This window comes from Dichomitus squalens (genome assembly GCF_000275845.1).
Source record: "Dichomitus squalens LYAD-421 SS1 unplaced genomic scaffold DICSQscaffold_11, whole genome shotgun sequence".
NCBI lineage: Eukaryota > Fungi > Basidiomycota > Agaricomycetes > Polyporales > Polyporaceae > Dichomitus > Dichomitus squalens.
In genome coordinates, this window is record NW_006766893.1 from 494,422 (window position 1) to 507,685 (window position 13,264).

The 13,264-nt window shown below is 54.0% G+C and overlaps 3 protein-coding genes across 3 annotated transcripts; 2 read left to right on the forward strand and 1 right to left on the reverse strand.

Moving 5' to 3' along the window:
• The first annotated feature begins 1,678 nt into the window (after nt 1–1,678).
• DICSQDRAFT_136147 (small GTPase-binding protein) lies at nt 1,679–3,490 on the forward strand. Its single transcript, XM_007365220.1, has 5 exons — nt 1,679–1,822; nt 1,896–1,937; nt 2,051–2,248; nt 2,313–2,447; nt 2,738–3,490. Exons 1-5 carry the CDS (start codon nt 1,769–1,771, stop codon nt 2,891–2,893), a joined length of 585 nt encoding a protein of 194 aa, XP_007365282.1. The 5' UTR covers nt 1,679–1,768; the 3' UTR covers nt 2,894–3,490.
• A 4,712-nt stretch (nt 3,491–8,202) lies between these two features.
• Nucleotides 8,203–8,601, reverse strand: DICSQDRAFT_59034 (uncharacterized protein; the record flags this gene model as incomplete). The annotated part of the gene is made up of 1 exon (XM_007365221.1): nt 8,203–8,601. A coding segment is annotated over one exon (399 nt), but the record flags the coding sequence as incomplete, so codon positions are not given.
• Nucleotides 8,602–11,457: 2,856 nt separating this feature from the next.
• On the forward strand, nt 11,458–11,937 carry DICSQDRAFT_43438 (uncharacterized protein; the record flags this gene model as incomplete). Its single annotated transcript, XM_007365222.1, has 1 exon — nt 11,458–11,937. A coding segment is annotated over one exon (480 nt), but the record flags the coding sequence as incomplete, so codon positions are not given.
• Nucleotides 11,938–13,264: the final 1,327 nt, after the last annotated feature.

Consider the following 13,264-nt stretch of genomic DNA (forward strand, 5'->3'; position numbering starts at 1 on the left):
CTAATCTAATCAGAACTCAAGTCTCTAGCTTTAGCTATGGCATTGGAGAAATGCCCAGCAGAATACAATATCCTTGAACCACACTTACTTTCGACTTATATTAGTACTAATCTTTCCAAGCAGAGGCATAGATACACCATACTTTCTAATGTTGTAGAATCTCCCATATGAGCAGAATCATGCGCAAGAATTTGGAGGTACTCTGACCAATTCTCAGTACCCAAGAATAGCAAATGTTCTGCTCATGCTCACTGAGCATGCTGGTATTTGTTGAGCCTAGTTTGGCTCAAGATAGAGATCATATTCCTATCACATGGTGCGCACACGTTCCTGACAATAATAGCAATATATACCTCAATTACGGTAGAGATATGTCTACTTATACTACTTACAGGACCAGGAGGAGAAGCGGTCAATGGGCGCCTAAACACGGGCGTTCGAATACTTTCCGCGACCACGAGTACAGCGAGTGGCAGGACGCTGGCATGTCGCCGCGATGTTACATGCGTCGAAGTTAAGCTAGCTTCCAATCTGCCCGCGCGGCTTCGATTTGGCTGGGCAGAACCTTTGGGCCATGACAGGTGCTCGGCAGGGGTTGAGGCAAGTGTTAGTTCGGGCGCGGGAGGTACCTGACAGCGTTTCAAAGAGTCTGAATGGTCTCAGGGGTGAGTGCGCGAGGTGCAAGTAGATGGCATTGGGAACGATGGCCTGCCCGTATGAACTGTACATGTCGACGCTAGGATGTGTACTGTCGCAGTGCAGCTGGCGCGCGCCCTTTCGGTCTTGGAAACCAAGGGGTTGCTGGATGGTCATGACGGCATGTCGCTCGTTTACGTAGAAGTAGTCTCGGCCTTCACGGAGACCAAGACGAGGACGCCACGTTCAGGTCAGGTAGAGAGCCGACAAACATGCGAGTCCGATCCGCCACTCAAGACGCTGGAGGGCACCGCCGAACTTAAGCCTTCGAGACGCCTTGGACTAGTACTAGTCTTGCTAAGCCCTCCAGGGCGGCGCGCTCGCAGGGGTTTTCAGGTATGCCAACCGCTGTAGTTGAGATTCCGGACTGGAGTGTGCCGAGAGGGGTGACCACATTCGTCTTACGCATCTTCGCCGCGTCCAAGCGAGGATGTGTTGATAGACATGCATTGGGCGGCGAAGGTTGTCGCAGTGTAGCGTCAATGCCGGTGAGTCGTATCGCGCGACATGATACGGACAGGCCGGAAGCAGATGACATATGCATACGAACGCGCGCGACCGCCATACGTTGTTCCCGACGCTTCTTCAAGGCTAGTGCAGCACAGCGAAGGCGACACTTGAGGTTACCAGGGCGGGCGAACAGAGGGTCCGAATGAGACGACATAGAGGTGACGACATAGCCAGTACAGAATGCGAGAATGCGATTAGGAGGTAGGCAGAGAAGGCGTGCAGGCGGTGTAGACTAGCGTTGATTACGAGCGCGGGGACGCATGCTCGTCGAGGGCATGCACAGCACCCACAGAAGACAGCCTTCATCGCCGTCGGGCGCAGCAGTCCCCGACGCGACGCGACGGGCGGGCGGTGTTAAGCGCTCTTCTGAGGTTCTCACGCACGGGCCTATCGGATGACGTAAGCAAGTGGCCTGGCTGTGTTGGGAGGAGTTTGAAAGCCGTCCCTGCTGGCCTATCATCGCTTCCGACAACGACGACCAACCCTCTCCTGTCCTCCTCCTCCCTTTCCTCATCCTCCGACTACAGTCTCATCTCCTCCCGTTCTCTTCTGTACGACCCTCATGTCTGAGATTCGTCGCAAGCTCGTCATTGTTGGCGATGGTGCCTGCGGAAAGGCATGTCTCCAGTCCTCTCTTACTCATACCCGGATCGTACCACCATTCTAACAATCCATCCACCACACCTCAGACCTGTCTTTTGATCGTCTTTTCCAAGGGAACCTTCCCAGAGGTTAGTACTTTGCTCCGTATATCTGTTCCTCGCCTGCCGCAAGCATAAGACGTGGCGTTGTCGTGTGCGTTTCCTTGGCGCTAATTCCTCTCTGCTTCGTTGCCCTGCAACAGGTTTACGTGCCCACCGTTTTCGAGAACTACGTTGCCGATGTCGAGGTCGATGGCAAGCACGTCGAGCTTGCGTTGTGGGATACTGCCGGCCAGGAAGACTACGATCGCCTCCGACCTCTCAGCTACCCCGACTCCCACGTCATCCTCATCTGCTTCGCCGTAGACTCGCCTGACTCGCTCGACAACGTACAGGAGAAGGTATGTGTTACACCTCCGTCTCGCGTTGTCTTACCTAACGTGTGGTGTCTCTGTGGCCACGTAGTGGATTTCCGAAGTCATGCACTTCTGCGCTGGTCTCCCCATCATCCTTGTTGGCTGCAAGAAGGATCTCAGGCGCGACCCCCGTGTGATTGAGGAGCTCCGGAAGACTAACCAGAGGCCAGTCACTCCTGAGGAGGTACGTCCATGGTGGCTGCTTGCCGTCAACCCCCTAGTATCTTCTTGCTACTACCCTACATGCCGTATAAGCGCGTCTTGGTAACGCTTTCCTGCCTCAATCGGATAGCTTTGCCAACGTGTCTGTCGCTTGTGGTTGTGCCTTGTCCACATCTCGTGCTTTTCTGGACTTTCCCCTACCTACCATGTTCCATCGCGCGTCTGGTCACCGTTCGGCTCCAGTTCTCCTCACCTTCCACCATATGATGTCATTCTTGTCGATGCTGACATCGGTTTCAACGTTCATTATAGGGTATGGCTGTCGCACAGAAGATCGGTGCGCGGCACTATCTCGAATGCTCAGCTAAGACCGGCGAGGGTGTGCGCGAAGTCTTCCAGTATGCGACGCGCGCCGCCCTTCTTAGTCGGCCCAAGGGCTCGAAGAAGGGACACTGCATCGTTCTCTGAGCGTTCCGCGCGCCACCGGCCAGGAAGGGGATCAAGCATGAGTGTACTTTGTCTTACTACCCTGGATCTCAGTGGAGGTGGAAGGGAGGAGGTCAGAACTGATGCTGTCGTGATTCCCTCGTCTTACGAACATCCAGCATGTTTTGCAGTCAGGAAGAGGCTGGATCGTCGTCGTGGCTAGGATATGTCGGGGCTCGTTGCTCGCAGCGGGGAGGTTGCACTGCTGGATGTGTCTTCTGACGTCCGCGCTGTTCCTTCGCTGTATGCTACTGCACCTTCATGGATCCCGTGGTCGTTTCAGTCCTCCTTCCCTTTCCGTGCCGGTCGGTCTGCGTTCTGCCTGTCCCTCTATATGTCTCGGTCGTCACACATACACACCTGCACTCACGGTAGCTGTCCGTAATACCCCCCACCAATCATCCCAACCCCCGTCTTGCGTACGTTCACGACTAGTAACTATCTGCCTTCTGCAATGACTGTCCTCTTCTCTCATATCCTCGATCATATATCTCTCGATGTTCTCCAGTCTGTCGTGTCTGCGTGTTTCTCTCGTCTTGTACATTCATCTCGTGATCTACGGCTGTGGTTTTGAGTTCCCTGCTCCTCCGGTAAACTCCGTTACGTTCGTTCTGCTATGTCGGTGAGTGGGGGCGAGTCAGTTTGAGGTCGGAGATGCGGCCGTGCATCGTTGGGACGAGTTGCGCGGCACTGTTGTTTGGTGCTTATGCCGCTGCCAGCTCTGTCTGATCCCCACTGCATTGGTGCGGGCTGTGGTGGTCCTATCGTTGCTGCGTGCTATCGCAGCCCGAGTCTATTTACTCCCCTGCTCAAATCTAATCAGCAGGGGCTCGGAGCAGGACACAGGTCCCCAGTCGCTCAAGTGTGTACTGACGACAGGCCCACGCAATGTGTTTGACCATAGGCCTGTTGAGCACACTCTGCGGCAGGAGTCGTTCTATGCTACACTCTTCGAGTCAGAATTCTCCCGTGAGTCGACCTGCCTTTGCCTGTAAGTTGGGTTGAGACGCGGCTGACATGTATTCACGATGCTCGGACGCACGCCTGATAGCTAGAGCCTGCGCTATGTCGGGCGGCGTGCACTGTCAAATATGCGTCCTATGTTACTTCCCCAAGTCTTCGGCCTAAGCGACAGCGCAGGCCTCTCGTCATAAGAATGTCATCATACTTCGTCCCAAGGACGCACTCGAAGGCTGCTCATCGCATTCGTTTAGCAGCTCTCGTGCCTTTAGGCGGCGAACAGCGCCGACCACCAGCAGGCCTCTGTGGGTGGTGCGCTATTCTTCGTATTCATCAGAGGAATGTGTTTCATCCCATGCACCCACAGAGAATGGGGCGGCGCCCGGTGATCGAGAGAGGACTCCTGACCCTCCGGCGCGCAGATGACAAGTACTGTGTGGATGTTGTTGTTCTGATATCAGTTGCAACTGGTAGACGTCTTTCTGGAAGAACAGACATCGAGACTCCCTGATAGACCTTTATAAGCGGGCACCGGAAGCAACGAAAGCAGCTGCTCGAGCTCTCTCAGCAACATCTCTGACAGAGATTCCGGCCAGAGGACCCACTGGCACCTCCCAACGTGACGATCGAGCTCATCCAGAAGCCGACAGGTAGGCTGACTACCCTCGCGCTCCGGCAGCATTCTCATAGCTCTGACCATGCTCTAGAGCCCCTTGCCGAGGAGGCCGTTCAGCTCTTCGCGAGCTTGGTGGTCGGAGGTGAGTGGGATACCGAGCCAGTGTACGTTACTGTCGAGTTGACCGTGATGTGTTGTACCCTACGATATGCAGATCCGTGCATGATGGCCCTCACTGGCGGAGACTGGAGCATACTTCCGGACTTGGGCAGGGTCCTGGTCTACTCCCTCTCCTCGTGCCCGGGGGTATCGCACATGTTCACCGCGCGGGACGAGACCGGGGCCTTGGTCGGCTTCACCCTGTTTTCCCTCCCTGGAGAGCCTATACTGCCGACGTACGTCTGACGAATTGTCGTGGTTCTGCGCTGAGCTCTGACTATGTTTGGGTAGGCAAGAGAAGGGCCGCGTGTCGGCGTACATAAGCAAGCTCTCGCCGGAAGGACGACAGTACTTTGCGGAGACGGTGTGTGCCATGGTGATCATGAACGCAGCCCGCTTCTTTTGCTGACTCACTTCGTCATTTGCGTTCCATCCAGATGGGGAAGGAAGTCCCACAATCTAGCGACGAAATGTTTGGGATCGAAGGCGCCGAGCGGAACGCGTATTGGTGCAGTCTCGCGATGGTGCGTGCCGATTATCAGGGAAGGGCGTAGCGAAGGCGATGTTTGAGCTCGCTTACAAGGAGGTATGCAACCCACACTTGGAGAGGGGCCTGACACAAGCGCCGAATCCAGGCAGCGAAGACTGGAGCTGCAGTGGCACTGACCACGACAAACATCCGGAACGTGTGTGACATTTGAATCTTCAGAGCTTCCTACAAGGAGCGAATGATGACTCAGATTCTAGAACAGGTGCCCATTTACGAGAAGATCGGGCTCAAATTGTACGGGGAGAGGACGTTTTCGTCACAATGGGTGGAGTGGACGCTCGGGTACTTCGCGAGAGACTGGGGAACAGGATCTCACAACGTGAATATCGTAAACGAGGGTTCACAATGCACGAGTACAATAATGAGCCACTAAGACAGGGGTGACTGATGCAAGACTGCCTTTGTCGTCCACAGCGTGGTCAAGTAGAAATGTTTCTTGCAGCTGTCGAGAATGACAAGTATCTGTACCTTCATCGTTCAGTACTGAGGGCCTCGTATAGGTATTACACTCGAGCACGTGCCTACACCTACATAAGACAAGGCGGTGAATACAGTCCATGCTCGTTGCTCTGGCTTTCTGTACGTGGCGTCCCTCTGTTGCGGTCGCATACCGGTCTAGTACTTAGTCTTCCGACGCCGATGACGCCGATGACGAGAGCGATGACAATGCCGAGGACGGCGAAGACGACGGTCCATGAGATATCCTTGGTCGGCGAGACTATGTCAACATAGATATGTAGCCCAATCATAGTGCTCACCTCAAATAATCTACCTCTGCGTAAGCACCCCAGTAGTGGTTGCCACGATACCTGTCAGACAAATTAGTGAGTCGTATAGGGAGAGAGGGATCACGAGCTGCTTACTTGAATACGGGTTTCACGTACGGTTCCAATCGTCTCTTGAATTCTTGCGGCTCCAATGATTTCTCGAGGTAGCACCCGAACAACATAAGTGTGTCCAACCGAATATTCGTCGCTGCTCGGCGCTCGAGCAGGTCGATGATAGCGTCTGTCAGCGCCGCGTCGATGAAGAGGTCGAAGAGCTCAAGAAGGCGGACTTTACTTGAGCATGGTGCTCGTAGGGCGTCGAAGAGGTATTGAAGGCGCCAGAGCTGGCTTGAGTATGTATATGGGAAGCCAATCTGAACGGCTTGGAGGGGAAAGCGCTCAAACAGCGTAATCCACATAGGGAAAGAGATGCTTGTGTCCGAGTAAAACCACATGTTGATACGTGTCAGCGGCGAACTTGAGAATGCACCGAGCAAGCTCGACCAAGTGTCCTCAGCAACAATGGATTGGACAGCGGGATGCTCCCGGGATACACGAAGACTCATCACACTGTTTCCGTCACCACGTGAACAGAACAAAGCGACATGGTCATCACCGAGATGGAGAGTGAGGGCAACGTAGTGAGGAACCGTATTTTTGAAGGCAAGCTGATAGGGAAACATCGACCTGATAAGACTCAGGGCTCCGGGGTGCTCATTCCAGGTATAGCAGACACCGATGGAACAAGTGGAGGGGACGATGATCCTGTCAAGCACGTACGTGACCTCGCGAGGGGTCCCTGAGATCCTGAACTCCTTGAGGTACGCGAGCGATATCGTACCGTACGCGTCATACGGAGGTTCAAGACTGGGCGCTAGTTTTGTGAAGTCGAGTTTGAAAATCCGCAGGTGAGGAGAATCTCTCATCAGACGTAGGGTTGCGGCGGTGGAAGGACCCGTAGAGGCGTCAATTACGTGGAATTCGTTCAGGTTTGCCAACGAGAAGGTTTCCCATGCTGGGTGAGCGTTGGCGAGAATCAAGGAGCGCAAGGAAGGGAAGTGACCTGGAGAGAGGTGAAGCTCGTCGTCAACGGGGGAATCGTCTGAAGGGTCGCAGTAGCAGCTGGATAACTCGGCTTCCTCCAAGACATCGAATCGGCCGGGTAATTGGGCTAGTACCGAGGAAAGTGGCTGGTCATACGTCCATAGCTGTAGTCGACGGACTCTATGAATCAGAGGTCGGATCGCAATGACTGCGGCCTCGAGGTCCGCATCGTCATCATCAAGCTTCAGTTGTAGAGGCGTCTCTCCGGAACGCTCCAAGAATGTGGTGAGCCAGGTCGTGTTGTTCCACCAGCCAGAGTCGACAATCGACGCCTATAGTGTAGGACAATCGAGAGCAACACAACGCCAGTAGCGGCATACCCACGTAACGCGAATCCATGTCGCTGCTTCTGACAGTGTGGGACCGGAGCAGTTGGGCAATTGGGGCCAGCCCACCAAGAGCTGTAAGACTTGGAAGATGTACGCCAGTAACTCCGGTGGAAGCCTATCGACGCTTGCGGCCTGGCACAATCTATGAGTACCTGAGCCCGCGATCGGAATAGCGAGTTCCCTACTATTTGTTTCACGTCCATGGAAAGTAACCACTATATCCTCGGTATGAATAGAGATGAGCTATTGCCCTTTCGCAGGTTTGTGACTGATAAGTTGAGTTCGAGCTAATAGTCAGTATTGCTGGCTTATAGCGCCGATGATTAGCATCGGGTGTGGATGCTCACTTTCTGAGCAGAAGAGACACAAGCGAAGGGACTTGAGTGTGCGAATCTGGCAGACGGCGGCGAGGACAAGCTGAAGAGTACGCAAGTCATGATACTATTAGGCTTAGTATCATGCTGCGGCAGAGGCCGTACGGCGCCTGGGCCGTCTGTCTATCCTCCTACTCAAGTAAAACAGCTCGTGATGCGCCTTGGTGAAGTGTCACGTCAATAAATCATACATTGCTAGGATCCGCAGTGCAGATTGCAAAATCCAAGACAGTTTTAGCTATAATCCCCATCTGCATGACGTCCGGTATGCAAAGTTGCCCTCTGTACATCACTGCAGCCTAATCCCCTGCTCTTCACGCGCACTACCTCGTATCATAGATAAATCCCACAAGGATAACGTTTACAGTCCAAGCGAAGAGACTAATTTGTCAAAGCGAGGGTACCCAAGCCCGTGACCTAGCGCAGATCGCATCAGCACAAGGGATATTCGCCACTTGAAGGAAGACATACCTGGTCCCAGCCAACCTCCGCATCATATCCTTGTGCCGTAACGTTCTGCGAGAAACGGGATGAGTTATTACCTGTGGTGATATCCGTGAACGCCGCAAAGTCCTCCGAGTACAGCCACGGGTCCAGGAAGCATAACGGGGGCTTGCCCGTGTTCGTTGGCCTATCGCTAAGGCGACGATGCTTGCCACTGTCGGGCTGGCGGCACTCGATCCCGTGAAAGAGAACACGCTTGGTTCCAGGACGAAGAAATGGTCTGCCTTCGCGCCTCGCATTCTTGCTTCCATGTGCAGCGAGATACACTGAAACGGCCGCGGCTTGATAGTCAGTTGTCGGGTAGAAGTTGCTGGATCCACCGGAAGACCGAGGACATGCTTCTCGGGGACCAAAGCTCTGTGTGCCTTCTACAGAGGCGACTCTCTATTGGGATTCTGTATTGAGTCGTCGCTATGTTAGTTTTGCAAACAGCGCAAAACTTGATAAAGTTCATGACTGTGCGGAGGGGCATGTGCGTGAGCACTTGGAGGACCATCGCGACCGCGCCGCCAAGGGCGGACTTGAGCGCTTTCCCGAGGTCGAATTGGAGGAGGGTTGTGGTGAATACTATCTTCTGCGCGAGAAGAGGCGGAAGGACAGAGGGTGCCACGCTGAGAGCAGGAGGATAGCGACCCGATACGCGGACAACCATTACAACATGGCGGGGCTCACGACACCGCAGCCGTCCCAAGATCCAGAAGCACAAGATGCGATCTGCGAGGGAGACACAGATGATAAACTCACCTCAACGTCATCTGAGTCGACGATCCCCTTGTCGAAGACTGCGACAACCAGGACACCGAGGATGGTGAAGACTGTATACCATGCAAGGGTCCACATGCGCGCTCTTCTTGAGGAGAAGGTAAGATCTTCACCTGCTTCAGCCCGGGCCTCGCGGTCGAGGAGGGGAGCCCGCTCGTCGGTGGGCCGTTCGGCCATGGCAGGGATGGGAGGAGAGAGCATAAACAAGGACTCGGGTAGCGCGTACATCGCTGACTGAGCCAAGGCGTTACAGCGATAGCGCAACCCGTCCACGATCCCACGCCGAGTTATTGCGGGGCCTAATCTACTCTGATACTCACCACGGTTGGCATAGCCGCGCCAGCAGCCTCGTTCGCGTTCTGTGTCCCTCTGGCCTCGTACCAAGAGGTTTCAAGAATGCTGTATACCGCTTTGCATCTCACGCACTACCGTTTTATAGTGGCCGCGAGCCCCATGAAGCGACAACCTCAGTCATCAATTGCAGCTTCTGGTCGCAAAGCTGTCCCCTAGCGCTCCTGCCCCGTGGTGGTGCAACGTGGCTTTCGCGAGCCCTTAAGCTAAAGCATGGCATAAGTGAGTACCAATTGTAGTGTCTGAACGTTTTTATTCTAGCCTTACGTTGCTTCCGGTTGCAAGAATGACGGTACTGCGCTACAGAGCCGCAATCTGAAGACTCATGAGACTGGGAGACCCATGTCTACGATGGTCGACTTACTATGGGCACTGATGCTACCATACCTTAAGCCATGCCCGGCATACAAATGTTGTCGCCTGCTCGTGAATCCAATGCAGTGGTGCGAGGCTGTAGGCAAGTCACTACTGGTGTCATCAAAGTCAGTTTGTACTGCCCCGCTCTTACTCCCTTCTCATTTTGGTGGGTTCCTAGTTTTCAGCTCATACGATGATAAGGGGGGTTGCTACTCACGATAAAATTACACTCCTATGACCTCCGTCCTTCACAATACAAGACAAACAGCCCTGGAACGCTGACTATGACCTTGCTTCCGGTGTACGCGCCACTCGCAGAGCTCGCGCCTCATTGTGCAGCACGTTCTCATGCCAGTATTCGATTCCAAACCCCGACATTGACTCTCTGCAAATCAAAGAATCTTTTTATCCTCATTCTAGAACGTAGAACGAGCCGCTAGGGACCTGGTGGACGTCACGATAGCGGAGGACGCTGCTTTAGCGCATGGACACACCCAAGGCCCCATTCTTTCGAAGTTCAGAGTCCCGACAAAGGCAGACGAGCCTCGTCCGTACAGCTCACCGCGAGATATCTACGTCGTTGAGAAGCGTCACATTCACCCGAGGTTAGTAGGCAGTTCGTACCTCCGGTGAAGACGGCAGTTCCTGTGATGGTGAGGGCCAGGCTGAATAGGGTCTTCATGACATGGGCTCCTAGATGAACAGGATAGTCGCATGGTGCGTGGTCTACGTCTGGGGAGCTCAACGGAGTTGGTGAGTCTGCATTCTATTCTACGGTCTCCTTCCTTCCCTTCCTCCTAGCCTTAGGATACTCATATGGTTCACAGAATTCGCGCGTGGAAGCCTGCAGCGGTACAAACGCCGTGCTATGGATTCGTATAAGAGAAAATGAGATCGGAACGCGCATTGCGGCCGCGAACCCTAAGCGCAGTGAGTATATTGTGCGCTCATGCCGATGTGCCTATTCTTGACCGCTATCGCGCGCGACTCGTTCATCGCTCTAAGCACAAGTTTACGTGCCGTTGTCTTACGAGAGTCCTGATCTCAGTAGCTGGGAACTTACGATCGAGAACCCCGTCGTTCCCAGCTATGCATCGAATGGCATACCACCAGAATTGACAAGACGCTTAATCTTAGGTGCCTCCCGGGAACGATTCCCCCCACAATTGCTCGATCCCACGCTCCATCGGCCAGCCTTTGTAATCTCAAGCACACGGGGCATCAGGCAACGCAATGATGACATGTGGCATATACATCTCTTGAAGGAGCCTTTCGGAGTATTGCCTCATGGCAAATTTGAAATCTGCGTCTATAGCATCCACCTTTGACGCGGAAACAGCCAAGAGCACCGGGAGGTACACTGGTGACAGGTATCAGAACGAAGATCTTGGAGAATTTGATCGTCGCAACGATCACCCTTTGGGATGCCAGGAGTTGCACACCTCTCTTGAACCTCCACAATTCTCGCATTGCTGTCCTCTGCAATTCACAGATAGAACTTCTCAGACCAAGAGAGTCTCCGGCGATTCTTGCCTTGAGACTGCGAGTGACGTCACAGTTAGACTTCGAGTTCTGAGGAGGAGCACTATACCCTTGGTACATTTGCTCCCTGTAAAGTGGTAGTGAGTCATCGCTGATAAACGGGTTTCCGACTGTGCTCTAGCCGCGTTTCGTCTTCCCCTGCTGTTTTCCCCTGCAAGACCCATTCCGATGAATGTCACCATTGACGACCAGTTGGGAGATAACACCACAGGTTTCATTCCTGTGTATCTGCCTAATGACGGAACGTGGCACGCCGGCTCCCCCTCCGAGGACTGCGACAGCTGCAAGATCACTCTCGCTATCCTTGACGTCCACCGGATACACAACCATACATGGCACGATGCAACTCATACCCCCGGGCTGACCCCTGCTCAAATCATCGTGAACTTCACGGGCACCGCAGTGTATGTCCACAATATCGTCCCCAAATTCCTCCCCAACAACACGGCAACTTTCGCCAATATCTCCTTCACTGTGGACGGCGCCGATATCGGTAGTTTCTTGCACACTCCTGATCTCAGTACGGAAGTCATACAGTACAACCAACTTGTTCATTCGATCACGGGACTTTCGAACGGCCCCCACACCCTGGTGATGACCGCAGACGGCGACACGGAGTCCCTCGTTCTCTTCGACTATGTCCTGTACACGACGGAGAGCAATGACACCGCCACGAAGTCTACCCCTTCGACGCAGAGCTCCATCGCTAGTAGCGCCATGACGACGTCAGGGTCAATGTCTTCTACCCCCTCTACGGCGATACCTGCAGGCGCCATTATCGGAGTAGTACTAGGAGGGGTAGCTCTCGTCCTGATAGCGGGGGTCGCAGCGTTGTTACTCCTGCGTCGACGGAACGCTCAGAAACACGCAGGGTGTAAGCGTTCAGAGCCGATTTTCCCTTATCGTGACGGCTCCCCAACGGACGCTTACTGCGGAGCCCACAGTCTTGGCGGGGGCGGTGAGTCTACGTTGTCTGTTCTGCGCTCCATCATGGGAAGGCTCATCCTGCGAGCGTAGCGCACCCTGCCATGTTCCAGCCCACAAGCGGCGTCAGCGTCAGCTCAAATCCGGCCTCTAGGTTCCAGTTTGGGGGAGGGCTCGGGCCTGCGGATCCAAATGCCTTCACAAGGCCGTCCACCTCTCCCCGCGGGGAGACGGAGTCCCCAGCTACCGCTCCGGGCCTGACTGGGACACGAATATCGAAACAGAGGGAGGTGCTTGCACAAAGAATCGATCTGTTGCGGCGAGAGATGTCGATGCTCTCATCTCCTGCAAGCACGAGAGCTAGGTCGGAGGTCAGTAGTGGCGGCGGGCACAAGATAGCTTTTCGCGCACTAGAGGAAGAGGTTTCCAGGCTCCGTATTGCATTCGCGTCGGTCAGCGCGCAGTTGGAGGAACAAGGCAGGGACTCTGAGCCGCTCCCGGCTTATGAACAGTAATTCTTCCGCTCCTTCTTTGAATGTTATAGGCTATCGCCATTCGGCATCCACGATGGAAGAATTAGGTGGCATTCGATTCTTACGTGCACCGGGAGTGTCGAGCTAATGGACATGAACTCGCGATTATCTCTGTTATAAGCAATGCGTAGACTTCAGGAAAGGAGCGAAGAACTCACTCTTAGTTTTCCACGGCCATTGGGAGCGACATACCAGACTGGAGCTGGCGGCGCCGCTGAGTGATGATGAGCACCGATAGATTTGTAGGCGTATCTCATTTGTTCACTTATTTTGTTTCCACTTTGCTTGCTTGTTGACCCTCGCGTATTCTAAACATGTGGTCTCAAGAACTGTTGAACTTGGACTTATCCGGTCCGGACTACACGAGGCTATGCGTCTCCTAGTGCTTAGCTGTAGTCGCTTATGTAGTATGTTACCATATTTGGGACTCTCTGCTCGTGTACTATAGCTATGCTTCCGGACTCTTCTGGTACTGTCTAGGACAATCCGTACTACTCCAGAACGGTCTAGACAGGTCTATG

Coding starts and splice junctions, on each gene's coding strand:
- DICSQDRAFT_136147 (XM_007365220.1), top strand. CDS start 1,769: ATGTCTGAGATTCGTCGCAAGCTCGTCATTGTTGGCGATGGTGCCTGC. Junction 2,249..2,312: donor TCGACAACGTACAGGAGAAG/GTATGTGTTACA, acceptor GTGGCCACGTAG/TGGATTTCCGAAGTCATGCA. Junction 2,448..2,737: donor GGCCAGTCACTCCTGAGGAG/GTACGTCCATGG, acceptor CGTTCATTATAG/GGTATGGCTGTCGCACAGAA.